This window comes from Acanthisitta chloris, unplaced genomic scaffold (assembly GCF_000695815.1).
Source record: "Acanthisitta chloris isolate BGI_N310 unplaced genomic scaffold, ASM69581v1 scaffold13133, whole genome shotgun sequence".
Taxonomy (NCBI): domain Eukaryota; kingdom Metazoa; phylum Chordata; class Aves; order Passeriformes; family Acanthisittidae; genus Acanthisitta; species Acanthisitta chloris.
In genome coordinates, this window is record NW_008666894.1 from 30,657 (window position 1) to 43,903 (window position 13,247).

The window sequence follows — 13,247 nt, forward strand, 5'->3', positions numbered from 1 at the left end:
AGGAACTGCAGTGAGAGGACAAGGGGTGATGGGTTTAAACTGAAGGAGGGGAAGTTTAGGTTAAATATTAGGAAAGTTTTTCCCTGTGAGGGTGGTGAGACCCTGTCCCAGGTTGCCCAGGGAGGCTGTGGCTGCCCCAAGCCTGGCAGTGTTCACAGCCAGGTTGGCTGAGCCTTGAGCAACCTGCTCTGGTGGGAGGTGTCCCTGCCCCGGGCAGGGGTTGGGGTTGGATCATCTCTGAGCTCCATTCCAATCCCTAAAATTCTGTGATTCTATGATCTTTGGAGACTTGAGCCATTACCAAATTCCAGCAAGTGACGTGAGGATTTTGCTAGCACAACATTGGGTGAACAGAAATGTTCCTCCCTTTTTGCAAGCTGTTTGTGATGCTGCTGGGCTTTTCTGTGTATCTGTTTCTTGGCTTTGACTGTTTGTTTTGTCCCCAGGCCCTACTCCTGGTGCTGAGGGAGAGCCACCGCACAAGGACTGTTTTTAGGAAAGTCGGTGGGTTTGTGTATGTCACATCTTTGCTCGTTGCTATGGAAAGATCTTTGTGCTCCCCACCTAAGAACGGCTGGGAAAAAGTAAACCAGAATCAAGTGTTTGAACTGCTTCACACAGTGTTCTGCACGCTGACGTCCGCGATGCGCTACGAGCCAGCCAACTCTCACTTCTTCAAAACGGAGATCCAGTATGAAAAGCTGGCAGATGCTGTTCGATTGCTTGGCTGCTTCTCAGACTTGAGAAAAATAAGTCCCTTGAATGTCTTCCCTTCAAATACACAACTATTTCAAAGACTTCTGGACGATGACCTAATATCCCTGGATTCTGTGTCACCTACTCTGAGACACTGCAGCAAACTTTTTATTTACCTCTACAAGGTAGCAACAGATTCTTTTGACAGGTATGATCTTGGCTTTTTTTTTTTCTCCTCCTCACCCTACCTGCTCCTCTAAGTCAGTGTTCCCCATATTAGTTTTCTTCAAGTATCTTCATTGCAAGTTCTGTATTTCCCTGTTAATTTATTTATTTGTTCCTTCACTCCAGTCAGAGTGTCAGCATCTGACCAGATCGTAACCAAATCACGAACTAGCGTGCTGGTGTTCTGCAGTGTTCTCTATGATGTTGAAAGTTCTTATCATGGCAACAATTAAGATAGAGATAGCAGTTTATGGTTTCATTTGATGTGGTGAAGCAACCAGCTGGTTCCTGGGCAGACTGACTGGTTGCATTCTCATGCAGCAATACTAGAGCTTTATGATTTTATTAAGTCAAGTGAAAAATTGATTGTTGAATGTCTTACCTTCGTTTCCTTTAATATAGAACTTTAAGTGATTAGATAATGTGATTCACATAGTCACAAAATCATTCAGGTTGCAAACTGAGGATCTAGCACTAGGAAGTCCACCACTAAACCCTGCCCTGAGGTGCCACATCTACTCATCTTTGAAAAGCCTTGAGGGATGGTGACTCCACCACTTCTCTGGGCAGCTGTTAGGTAACAGCTTTTGGTGAAGCTTTTGTTAGGTTAGCTTTTGGTGAAGAAATGTTCCCAAAGACCCAATTTAAACCTCTCTTGCTGCAACTTGAGGTCATTTTCTCTAGTCCTATGGCTTGTTGTTTGAGAGAAGAGCTGGGCACTCTCCCTGCTACCACCACCTCTTGGGTAGTTGTGGAGAGCAGTAAGGTCTCCCCTGAGCCTCCTTTTCTCCTTGCTAACACATCAAGACTGACATCTCCTTTGAGCTAATTTGCATGTTCTTTAAAGGTCTACCTAGCCTGTAAATTACTCTTTCTTAAAAGTAACTGGGTGACACTCCCAGAGTTAAACAACTACAACTTCTATTGTAGTGAGCTTTGAAATGAACAGAAATGTGTATTTCAGAGTTGATTCAAAGTGGCAGCAAACCTTTGTGAAGTGTGTGTTGGCAATTGGCTTGTCTTAAAGTAGTTTTCAACTCTAATTTAAGGCACAAAATAGTAAAACACAGACCTAAACTTTGTAAACTTGGAGCTCCTGCACACAGCTATGCAATGCCTGTGGCCCTGGTTTAATGAAGGGGCACCTAATTAGTCAAACCCAGGGTCTGATCTCCCAAGTGCTGAAGGTATGAGTGTGTATGTTGAGATATTGACAGAGCTGCCCGTTAAACCAGTGAAGTACAAACTTCATGTTTTTGTTTGTAAACATTTTGCCTCCAAAGCAGCAAACCTTAATGTTTTTCTGTTGCTTCAAAAGTGAAGTATAAAAGCAGCAGCATCCCCCTCCTCCCCAAAGAAAGCCAAAAGCCAATTACAGAAATCTATTTATTTGATCTCATTTTAAAGCATTATTAAAACACTCAGGAGGAAAAATTGTATTGAGAGTGTGTTACATGTGCTGTAGAAGTTATGACACTGCTAAGAGCAGAGAATGAGAAAACAACGGGTAAGTAAATCCCATGGTGTTGCTGCTTAAGATAACTCACTGAGTTCCTTTTTACCCCCCCTGTCATTTTCAGTGCCTGCATTCTTCCTCCTTTGTGAAAATTTCTGATCACCGTTCATGGCAGAGTTGATTTTATTTCTCACCCCTGTCAGTTACACTGCCTTGAATGAGGCTTTACTTTCTGCTCTGAATTTCTGCTGGGTAAAACTGAAGGATTTTGTTTGGCTGGTGTCAGTGAATCTCTGCAGAGCAGTGGGGAAGCTCTGCAGGGCCATGCCCCGAGTACACACTTTGCATGTCTGTGTTCAGCAGTGTCCTCTGTCACCCGTGTTGTTTCTGCAGAATGGATCCTGGAAATGATTTACTGCTGCTTTTGTAACACTAACAAGCTTATGGCCTCTGGTTTCTTCTCTAACCTCTCTGTCCTACCCCTGTCTGTTTTGTCTGTAGTCGTGCAGAGCAGATCCCTCCTTGCCTGACAAATGAGACTTCTCTCCCCTCTCCTTGGGGGACGCCAGCTTTGTCCAGGAAAAGGTACCGACCCAGCAAAGAGAAGTTGATTTTGCTTCCAATTTCTCTCTCACTGTTGTGTTTCTGAGTTTGAGGTGGGGGGTGTTTCTCTCAAGTTGCTATTTTTTTTCCAAGGTGTGCATTTTCACTTGTGTGTTTGCTGGAGATAATTACTATAAAGACATGTTTGATAGTGAATCCTAGGAAGTGATCTAATGGATGAGATTAGAGATGTCTCCAGACTCCTGAAGCACTTAAAGTTAGGCTCATGATTCAAAAACAAATACAGTCTATTGTAAGAAATGATCTAGGGGAGATAATATGACATGGTCACAGCCAGGTTGGCTGAGCCTTGAGCAACCTGCTCTGGTGGGAGGTGTCCCTGCCCAGGGCAGGGGTTGGGGCTGGTGAGCTCTAAGCTCCATTCTGACCCCTAAAATTCTAAGATTCTATGACACTCTCAGGAGCAGTTCAAAGATGTTCTAGTAGATCAATGAATGCAGTAGGGTTTCTTTTTTCTGGATCAATTTTTCAAGCAAAGGTACTTGCAGTAGGAAGGTGGATGGCTAATTAAGGTGCTCGTTTGTTAGCAATTGCACAGAGTACAAAGTAAAGAATGAACCTGTCAGTACTTGACTACGAAATGATGTAGAGACACTAAATTAAAAGATTTGGAAGGAAAGCACAAATGGCACAGTTCAGAAATCCTAGCACCCACTTCCAGTCCCAAGCTGCTCTCTTTTCTTAGGCATCTTAATGTGTCTGGTAGATTTTTTATTTTTTTTTTGTTAATAAAGGTTACTGTTTGAACAGCTGTTACTTCAGGCTTGTGCAAATGATGAAAAGATTTTCCCTGGAGTCCCCAGGGAAGGGAGCAGCCCTTCACTATCTGAAGACAGCAGCAGAGATGGGCAGAGATTTGCTTTTGAAAGCTAAAGAGATAGGCAGAGCTTTGCTTTTGAAGGCTGAAAAGACATTTGAAAGACACAAGGTTATCTGAGGTGTAGGTGCCATGAAAATACAGTCACTCTTGAACTGCTTAAAATATGCCATCAAGTTTCATGTTCAGAATGTAAAATACTTTGCAAAGGGAAGCAACCAATGATGCCTTTGGAGACTGCTTTGAAAGGAATGTTTGCACTCAAGCAGGCTGGAAAAGAGAACCCTTTTCTGTCTTGCTGAGTGATGTTATCCAAGTCCTACCTGAATTTTGTACAGATGGCTTGGACCAGGCCACTTCCCAGTAATCCAGAGCCTCTTAGACTATCATTTCCTTTCTTGTTTTACCCAGAGGCATTTAGGAACAAACTTTGCAGTTTACAGAGAAAAACCTTAGCTGCCACACTCCTTTCACTCTCATTTACTCTGCTTAAACTTGAAAATCCCAGTGTTTCCTGTGAAGACTTTACAGCTTCAGCCCTGATACTAACCTCTAGCATTGTGGGTTGCCCTTTACTACATTTTACAGGTTCCCTGCATCACTCACACTCACAGATATGCAAAAGCAGAACACACGCAGTGCCTGTCAAACAGGAGCTGACTCCAGGGAATGATGAATAATAGTGCCAGATGGGTAGCTGATGCAGCCTGCTAGTTAAAATACAAATGTAGCTATATATAATTAGCTATGTTAGGCTTCCCTTGTTTGTTGTAGTACTGAAAATGCAAGAAGTTATGTGAAAACCAGAGGTAAAGATTGGGTAGTTAAAAAAGTCAATTGGGGCAATTCAGGTGAGCACCAGGATAGCCATGTAAGTACTTGCAGGGTAAAGAGCCTTTGGAAAGGATTTTCACAAACCAAAAAGGCCTTTGGACAAGACTCAAAGCAAAAGTGGACAGGAAGAATGATCATGCTGGCCTGGATGACTTTTCAGATCCTTTCTATAAAAGCATGTTTTCAAGCAAAAAAAAAAAAAAAAAAAAAGACTAAGCTTTCCAAAAAGTCTGTTTGAACAGCTGTCTGCTTTCTCACAGTTGTTCAGCATCATGCTTGGCATTCCTAATGGATTCAGTGCCAGTAGCTGGGATCTTTCTACTTTCAAAAATAAGCAGATTTGGGTTTGTAGTCCAGTATTGTTTTCTCCTCTTAAATGTCAGATATGGTAAGATTCTGTTGAAGCTGATTCTTCTGAGAGAAGTGTTTGCTCTTCTCTTATTGTTTCCTGTCTCCTTTACTTTGCATCTCTGGGATCTCCCTTGTTGCTGTGGCCTGGTTTTCTGCCTTTTCACTTGTAAGGCAGGAGCCTGAGGGAGAGCTCTGTGCTGTTTGGCTGAAGGAGCAAACACTGTGCACACAAGTAATTTGCGTAAACAAAGGATGTGAAGGACATGGAAGTGTTAGAGCAAGTCCAGAGGAGGTCACCAAGTTGCTCAGAGCACTGGAGCATCTCCCCTGTGAGGACAGGCTGAGGGAGTTGGGGCTGTTGAGCCTGGAGAAGAGAAGGTTGTGTGGAGACCTCAGAGCACCTTGCAGGAGCTGAAGGGGCTCCAGGGAAGCTGCAGAGGGATCTGTGTTAGGAGCTGCAGGGACAGGACAAGGGGCAATGGGCACAAATTGAAGGAGGGAAATTTAGGTTGGATACCAGGCAGAAGTTTTCCCTGTGAGGGTGGGCAGGTTGCCCAGGGAGGCTGTGGCTGCCCCAACCCTGGCAGTGTTCACAGCCGGGTTGGCTGAGCCTTGAGCAACCTGCTCTGGTGGGAGGTGTCCCTGTCCAGGGCAGGGGTTGGGGCTGGATCATCTCTTAAGGTTATGATTCTATGATCCTGTCTCTGACACTGTCTGCCACTTCTCCAAGCTGTATTTCCCTGAGGAGTGGTGCCCTCCAGGTGTTATCCTTTATGGAAGCAGAGCAGGTAGGACTCTGCCACACATGGGTTGGGATGACAGTGCATGGCTGTCCTCCCTCTTACCTGGATTGCATTGTTCTTCCACACCTCTGTCATCTGAATCTAGAATTATAACTTCTTCAGCTGTTTTGTTGCTGTAAGTTTGGGCAGAAATAAACTTACCCTGAGGTGTTCTCACAATTTAATTTGTTTTTGAGATGATACTTGGGGCCTGATAGAGAGTGAAGGAGAGAACAGAATGTAGCTTTGTTTATCCCTCACAGATGTTTCTTGCTGTGTGTGCTTCGGATGGAATTGGGTTTGCAGCCTTCCTTGTCTTCCTTCTAGGTCTTGTTTTTCCCAGGAGAAAAGATTTGCTTGGTGTAAGTGTCTAATGGGTGAGGCACAGTGAGTCTCTCAGTGTTACTTATGTAAGGGTTAGGGTTTAGGTACATCTCTGTCACTGAGAACAAGAGAAGTGCCACTTTCAAGTGATTTGGTAAGAGTTGGCTCTTTTCGGCTGGATTCCCTTCTTATAAACAGCAGGCACTATGTGATCTTCCAGAAAAACTACTATAGTTTGTTTTATTATATCTTACAGATAAGTGTATAGGATAAATACTGTGAGAATATGGGTGGTTTGGGTTGCATTTTTTTTGCAGTTTGTTTGGGTGTTTTTTTGGTTTGGTTTTCTTTTTTTTTTTTTTTTTTTGAGGTGAGCTTGGGCCATTTGATCTCTCTTTTGCTCCTAAAATACAGTCCTGAAAGCATATGTTCAGTTAGCTTCTCATGCTGTTTATGTGTCAAATCTTGTGCTGAAAGAAGAATGGCATCAAGCTGATACCTCCCACAGCTTCAATGAGGGCCATGGCTACAGTTCTCAGCACAAGTGGATGCTTCTAAGTCAGTGTGTCAAAGCCTCTTTTTCCTGGATCAGACTAAAGCCTCTTAATGTAAAACCAAATTGCTTTAGCAGTCATGGAAGGACTGAGAGCACATGGATTTCTGGCTCAAGTACATACACAGACCAACTTTGTGTTCCCAGGGGCTGATTAGAGATTGCTGAGGGTTGTGTGATAGCACATTTTCTAACCAGTTGTTAAGGAAAACAAATGGGGAGAGACGTATTCCAAGCTGAATTCATCCCTGAGAACAGGAGCAGTGACAGGCTGCATTGCTGCACTGCTCTGTGCTCCCACTGCAGCTAGATTGAAAACTGGGAGGCAATAAAGGTGTAACCTTTAAATTTGTCAAACTGTTGCACGTGAGGAAGAGACTTCCAAGTTTAAGGACAGCTGAGAAAGTGAAACCCTTCCAGGTTGTCTTTAGGGAAATATGGCAAACAGGTTTGAGGAGAGGCATGCACATGGTCTGTCTAACTGAGGGAAGAGAAAGGAAAAGGGAGTTAAGTCTTGTGGTGGTTTAATCCAGGCTAGCAACCAAGAACCATCCTAAACATAGCCCCATACTAGCCACTGTGAAGAAAGTTAACTCCAGCCCAAACCAGTATAAGTCTATAGGCCAGTAGAGTTTGACAGCTGTTTGAAAAATGCAGAGCTCATGCTGGCTGGGTGTTGTAACCATGGGGTGTTTTCTGTCCTGCAGGCACGCATATCACTCTGTTTCAACACCTCCTGTTTGCCCTCAGAAAAACATAGCTGATGTGAAACTCCCAACAGGACCCACATCCATGCAAAGCTCGGATGCAGTCATCATTCACCCTGGTGCTATGCTGGCAATGCTGGATCTTCTGGCCTCGGTTGGATCCACTACACACCCAGAAGTAGGGGGAAAATTATGTGGTCTTAAGCTTTGAGAGTGACTGGGAAAAAGGATGACTGTGGGACACAGGAAAGTTCATGGTGTCCTCTCATTTTGTGCTGAAAAACTAACGTATTTCCCAGACTATTTGAGCTGAATAACTGGCAACATGGAGGTCTGACAGGAATTGTTTTATTATATCTATTCTTTTGTTTGTCTTTTGTTTAGTGGTGGTGTTGGCAGTGCTGGGTTAACAGTTCAACTTAATGATCTTCAAGGTCTTTTCCAACCTAAATACATTATATGTTTCTGTGTTAAGTTACTAGGAATAGCTTAGCAGTCACAGAAATAAGAGTTCTTAGTTCTCTCTAAGTTTGGAACTTCCAGCTGGAAGGTTCCAAACTCCCTTTTTGCTGGTGAAAGGTAGAACTTAGTTGAACCATTCCTACCTGAACTGTTTGTCTGGACAATGGTTGTGGTAATGCACACCTCCCCCCAGACACATACGTGCACATGCGTTTTAATATAGGTGTTTGGTTTGTGTGTTTATTGCTGATGGTCATTTCCTTTTCATGGTTATGCATAAATCCTTTATTTTATTTTATTTTATTTTCCTTCTCAGTTTGCACCCTCTCAGGCTGTGTGCTCTTCTCTCTTCCAGCATGCCCTGGATCTCCAGCTGGCAGTGGCCAATATCCTGCAGTCTCTGGTGCACACAGAGAGAAACCAGCAGGTCATGTGTGAGGCTGGGCTCCATGCACGACTTCTACAGAGGTGCAGTGCTGCTCTGGCAGATGAGGACCACTCACTGCACCCACCACTCCAAAGGATGTTTGAAAGACTGGCTTCCCAGGCTCTGCAGCCCATGGTCCTGAGGTCAGAAAAACAGCCTTGGAGTTCCCTTGGACCAAGCCCTGCTGCCTGTGCTGGCCTGGGGTGCTAGAGAGCCTAATGACGTTATGTGGTTGTAATGGCAGAAGATCCCATTTTATTTCCCATCGATAGACTGTCTTGTTCTGTTAGTCAGCATGTAAACCTGGAAGCATTGGTGCTGGGAGGGCAGGGAACAAAGGAGAAGTGTGGAGTGGGGAAATCTGGTGTTTTTCTCAGAGACTGCACTGAAGTTCAGCACTTGCTTTCTTGCAAATCATGAGGGGTTACCAAAAATGCCATTCCTGGCTAGATCCTCAGGAAGAGGAAATATGAGGATCTATTCCTTGACTTTTCTGTGCAATTTTAAATACCTCAGATTGGAAAAACTTGGGGCCAGCACTTTTATTTAGCCCTTTTTTTTTTTTTTTTGTGCAAAGGAAATGTGGTACAAGAGATGTCTGGAACAATTCATAGCTTTTAAAAGTTTATTTTTCTGCATATTCCTGCAAGTAGGTTTGTATGTCTATGCTAGTGCTAGAAAAACAAGCTTGGAGAGTCTCTGAGTGTGTTTTGAACCACTTGTTAAATACTCACACAGTTGTGTGATGGGTTGTTTGTTAGGTCTTGGGGAGACCTTTGTGAGGCCTTCCAAGAATGACAGAGAGAGACTTTTTACCATGACCTGTAGTGACAGGACCAGGGCCATGGGTTTTCAACTGAGAGACTGAATTTAGATTGGACATAAGGAAGACATGTTTTACAGTGTGGGCACTGAGACACTGGCAAAGGTTGTCCAGAGAATCCGTGGAAGCCCCATCAAGGTTAGGTTGGACAGGGCTTTGAGTAACCCAAAGCAAGCGAAAGCTGTCTCAGCAGAGAGCTTAGACTGGATGACCTTTAAAGGTCTCTTCCAACCCGAACCATCCTGTGACTCTGTGATCTCAGCTGTAATAAGGAACTTAATTGCATTATCTCCCATGGATTGTTGGCTGGCTGACCTGCAGGCAGGACAGCTGCTTGGCTCTCTTCAGTGACATGGAGCTGTGTAAGAAGTGATTCTACAAGGAGCACTCCTGCTGGGAGTCACATCCCAGGGACTTAGGCTTCCCTACTGGTAGCCTAGGTAGCTCTATATGTAGATACTATAGTTATCTATAGATACAGGTGTTGATAGCTGTGAAATGATTCCCCCAACCAAATAGGACACATAGACAAAACAAAGCTGAGGTCACTTTCTGCCACTCCAGGGGAGTTCAGCTTGCTGAACATGCACCATTGAGTGTGCTGGTGTTCCCCTACAGGATGCAGCAGCTTCCTGCCAAGTCTCTGGAACAAAGAGAAAGGAACAAGCTTAATCAAAATTGTTTGACTAGTGAAAATAATGTCAACTTTGGAGAGCATGTGTTCAAACATGAAAAGCTTCGAATGGGCCAACTATGTTTCTTGTCATTATGCATTGGTTTTTCCTTAGTTATGTTTGTTGCAAGCAATTACTGTCTTTTTAAGAAATTGTAGTAGATTTAGTGCCATTATAGGCACATCAGTAGACAAAATGATTTGAAATTTTTTTTTTGTTCTCAGAGAATTTTTACGCCTGGGAAATCCTCTGAACTGTGGAGCTTGGGACAAAAAGCTGTTGAAGCAGTACCGAGTGCACAAACCCAGCTCACTCAGCTTCGAGCCGGAAATGAGAAGTAGGTGCTCAAGTGCCAAAAATCTGTGTAAACAATGCCTCACTGATATGTCCCAACTGCATACTTGTGTACAGCTTGTAGATAAGCATCCATAAAAATATGACCTCACCCCAGCCTTGTATGAATGTGAAATTGTCAGAACAGTTTGACTGGAAGAGCTCTAAAAGCAGAGGGAATGTAGTACTTGTATTTAATATATATCCAGCAATTATATCCAGACCAGAGGAGGACACTAAGTTGCTAAGAGCACTGGAGCATCTCCCCTATGAGGACAGGCTGAGGGAGTTGGGGCTGTTGAGGCTGGAGAAGAGAAGGTTGTGTGGAGACCTCAGAGCACCTTCCAGGAGCTGAAGGGGCTCCAGGGAAGCTGCAGAGGGATCTGTGTTAGGAGCTGCAAGGACAGGACAAGGGGCAATGGGCATAAATTGAAGGAGGGAAATTTAGGTTGGATACCAGGCAGAAGTTTTCCCTGTGAGGGTGGTGAGACCCTGTGCCAGGTTGCCCAGGGAGGCTGTGGCTGCCCCAAGCCTGGCAGTGTTCACAGCCAGGTTGGCTGAGCCTTGAGCAACCTGCTCTGGTGGGAGGTGTCCCTGTCCAGAGCAGGGGGTTGGGACTGGGTGATCCATTGCATCCCCTTAAATTCCATGATTCTACAAAGCAGTACTTGTGAAGTCCAGCTGAATAGCCTGAAAACCCTTTTGCAATGCTGGTTGTGTCTTGGCTCCTCTGCAGACAGCATGGTTACCTCGACGGAAGGTCTGGGCTCGGACAGTGTCTTCGCTCCACACGAGGACAGCCACTACCGGATAAGCAAGAGCCTGCTCAAGCCAGCAGAAGGGAGCACAGTGCCCCTGACCAGAGTGAAGTGCTTAGTCTCCATGACAACCCCCCATGATATCAGGCTGCACGGCTCATCGGTGACACCTGCGTTCATCGAGTTTGACACGTCTCTGGAAGGGTTTGGGTAAGGTTCTGCAGTGCTCTCAGATGACATGGGGCACAGGGCAGTGCCTGCTTGCTTTCTTTTCTGAGGAATGCTTGTAATTTTTAGTAGAGTGTTTGCAAACCAGGAGCAAATGAAATTCTTTAAAGAGGAGAAAGGAATACTTGAAGTTACATAAATTTCCACTCTCATTCATTAGTGCCTTGAAAGCAAATGCTTCTCAAGGGTGAAAGTAGAAGTAGATATGTATGTAGACACTGATAGGACCCTCTCAAGTCTGGATTTCATATGCCTTTTAAAATGAAGGCATGCCAACACACCCTTGAAGGGTTGCTAGGGTTATATATGACACTTGGATGGCCCAGATGTTCTGAAATACACTTAAAGTTTCTGAAGAACTTGGAAATGCAGAAGTGAGCTAAGCAGAAAGATAAGTAAAGCAGACAAGGCAGCTATGATGAGTTCAGATAACTGTAAAAAGGTGTTATTAGCTGGAGGCATAGCCTGAATGTCATGCTTAACTCATTTTTTCTTTCAGCATGGCGTATCATCTTCACTTACTGTTTCTCTCTCTCTAATTAAACACCTGCTGAGTGAGGCACTTCATGAGGATCATGTAATATGGTTTAACTTGACTGTTGAGATGACAAAAACATGACACGATTCTCAGCATCTGTTAAAGGAAAATGTTTTGTCTTTTTGGTTATAAAAAATGGAAGAGGAAAATATTTTGAGGGCTCTGCTGCTCTGCAGTCTCTTCTCAGCTTTGCAAAGCAAGGATGCAGTGCCTGGTTTGCATCTCACCTTCATACCAAATATAGTCAGGGACAGACTTCTGTTTTTGCAAACAAATGGTGCTCTAAGCTTTGTTCTACATTCTTCTTCAGAGAAAAGAAAATTCTTTGGACCTAAGAAGAACATGAAACAGGCTAACAAAATGAATTGTCACTCTGGTTGCTCCAGGAGATTTGTAGGTGGTGGTAATGTGTCCCAAAGTCAGTCACATACTGCAGCTGTGACTTCTTGTCGTTTCAGCAAGTCACCTAAAAAGGCTGCTAAAATCAGTAAAAAAAAAATCCAAACCCTTTCTGGTTTGTTTTGAAATGCCAGGGAGTTCCATGAGTTCCACAGCTGACAGACCCTTGCAAAGTTATCTGCTTAGAGAGAACTTGCTTATAGTACCATTGACCACAGGGAATTCACCCAGAGAAGAACATTTTCAAGAGGGAGGAAGAAGTATCAAATGCAACTGTAATCAGAAGGAAGGCAGGAGTGGACCAGGAGCCTGGACTGTTGTTGCTTTTGAGATGGGGGGGTCCAGTTAACTCCTTATAGAGAGAACAAAATAACTCCTAGCATGGACAGGCAACTCAGCTACAGTTGAGTAGCTGACATTACTAGTGTAAATGCTAACAAAAGGATGAAGCTCAGCAAGTGGAGGAGCCATCATCTTGTCTCCAACAGCACTATCTATGCAAACTGGAAGCTGAACTCCTCTGAGGATTCACTCCATCTTGGATAGGTTATCACTGAAACTGTCTGGTCTCTTTTAGTACCCAAGGGAGGCTCTCCTGCTACCAGTTTCTATTGTGTTCACAGCATCTGTGGCTTTTTTAAGGACCACACATAGCTAGTTTTGTGGAACATGTTACTCTGAGAGTACAGATACTTAAAATAAGAACACCATAGTATGCAATTGCCAGATGCTGTGACTATTTAACTGATCCAGTCTCTAAGAGAGCCCAGAACAACTCAAAGGCTGCAGTGAGATGTGGTTGCCCACAGAGGAGGATCTTATGCTAAGAAACCATATGGGCATAAGTCTCACCAAAGGCATCCTCTGCCAAAGCTCTTTGCACTGGAGATACTGTAGCCTCACAAGGAACAATCTTGAGAATTCATTTCTGTTCTTCATCAATACAGCCAGTCATGAGCAGTGTTTCCATGCTTATAGTATATTTTCCTAGGCTGTGCTTTGTGTTGAACTCCACTTATATTACTTGCACAAACCCAAGTGTGTTACTGCTCTTGTGTTTCACAGCTGCCTGTTCTTGCCAAGTTTGGCTCCCCACAATGCACCTACAAATAATGCTGTCACAACAGGCCTCGTTGATGGGGCAGTCGTTAGTGGAATCGGAACTGGTAAGTGCTCAAGTATAACTGTTAACAGTTCCTTGTGTCTGGTATTTAGTTCATCTCTATTTCTTTGTTA

At 44.0% G+C, this 13,247-nt stretch overlaps 1 protein-coding gene across 1 annotated transcript in view; it reads left to right on the top strand.

The window, feature by feature from the left end:
* WDFY3 (WD repeat and FYVE domain containing 3) overlaps positions 1-13,247 on the top strand; it is a 94,383-nt gene that overhangs the window by 30,011 nt on the left and 51,125 nt on the right. The window contains exons 11-17 of the mRNA XM_009072312.1: positions 447-904; positions 2,879-2,962; positions 7,370-7,547; positions 8,187-8,401; positions 9,980-10,096; positions 10,829-11,056; positions 13,077-13,177. Coding sequence (XP_009070560.1) covers positions 447-904; positions 2,879-2,962; positions 7,370-7,547; positions 8,187-8,401; positions 9,980-10,096; positions 10,829-11,056; positions 13,077-13,177 — 1,381 coding nt within the window. The remainder of the gene's footprint in view (positions 1-446; positions 905-2,878; positions 2,963-7,369; positions 7,548-8,186; positions 8,402-9,979; positions 10,097-10,828; positions 11,057-13,076; positions 13,178-13,247) is intronic.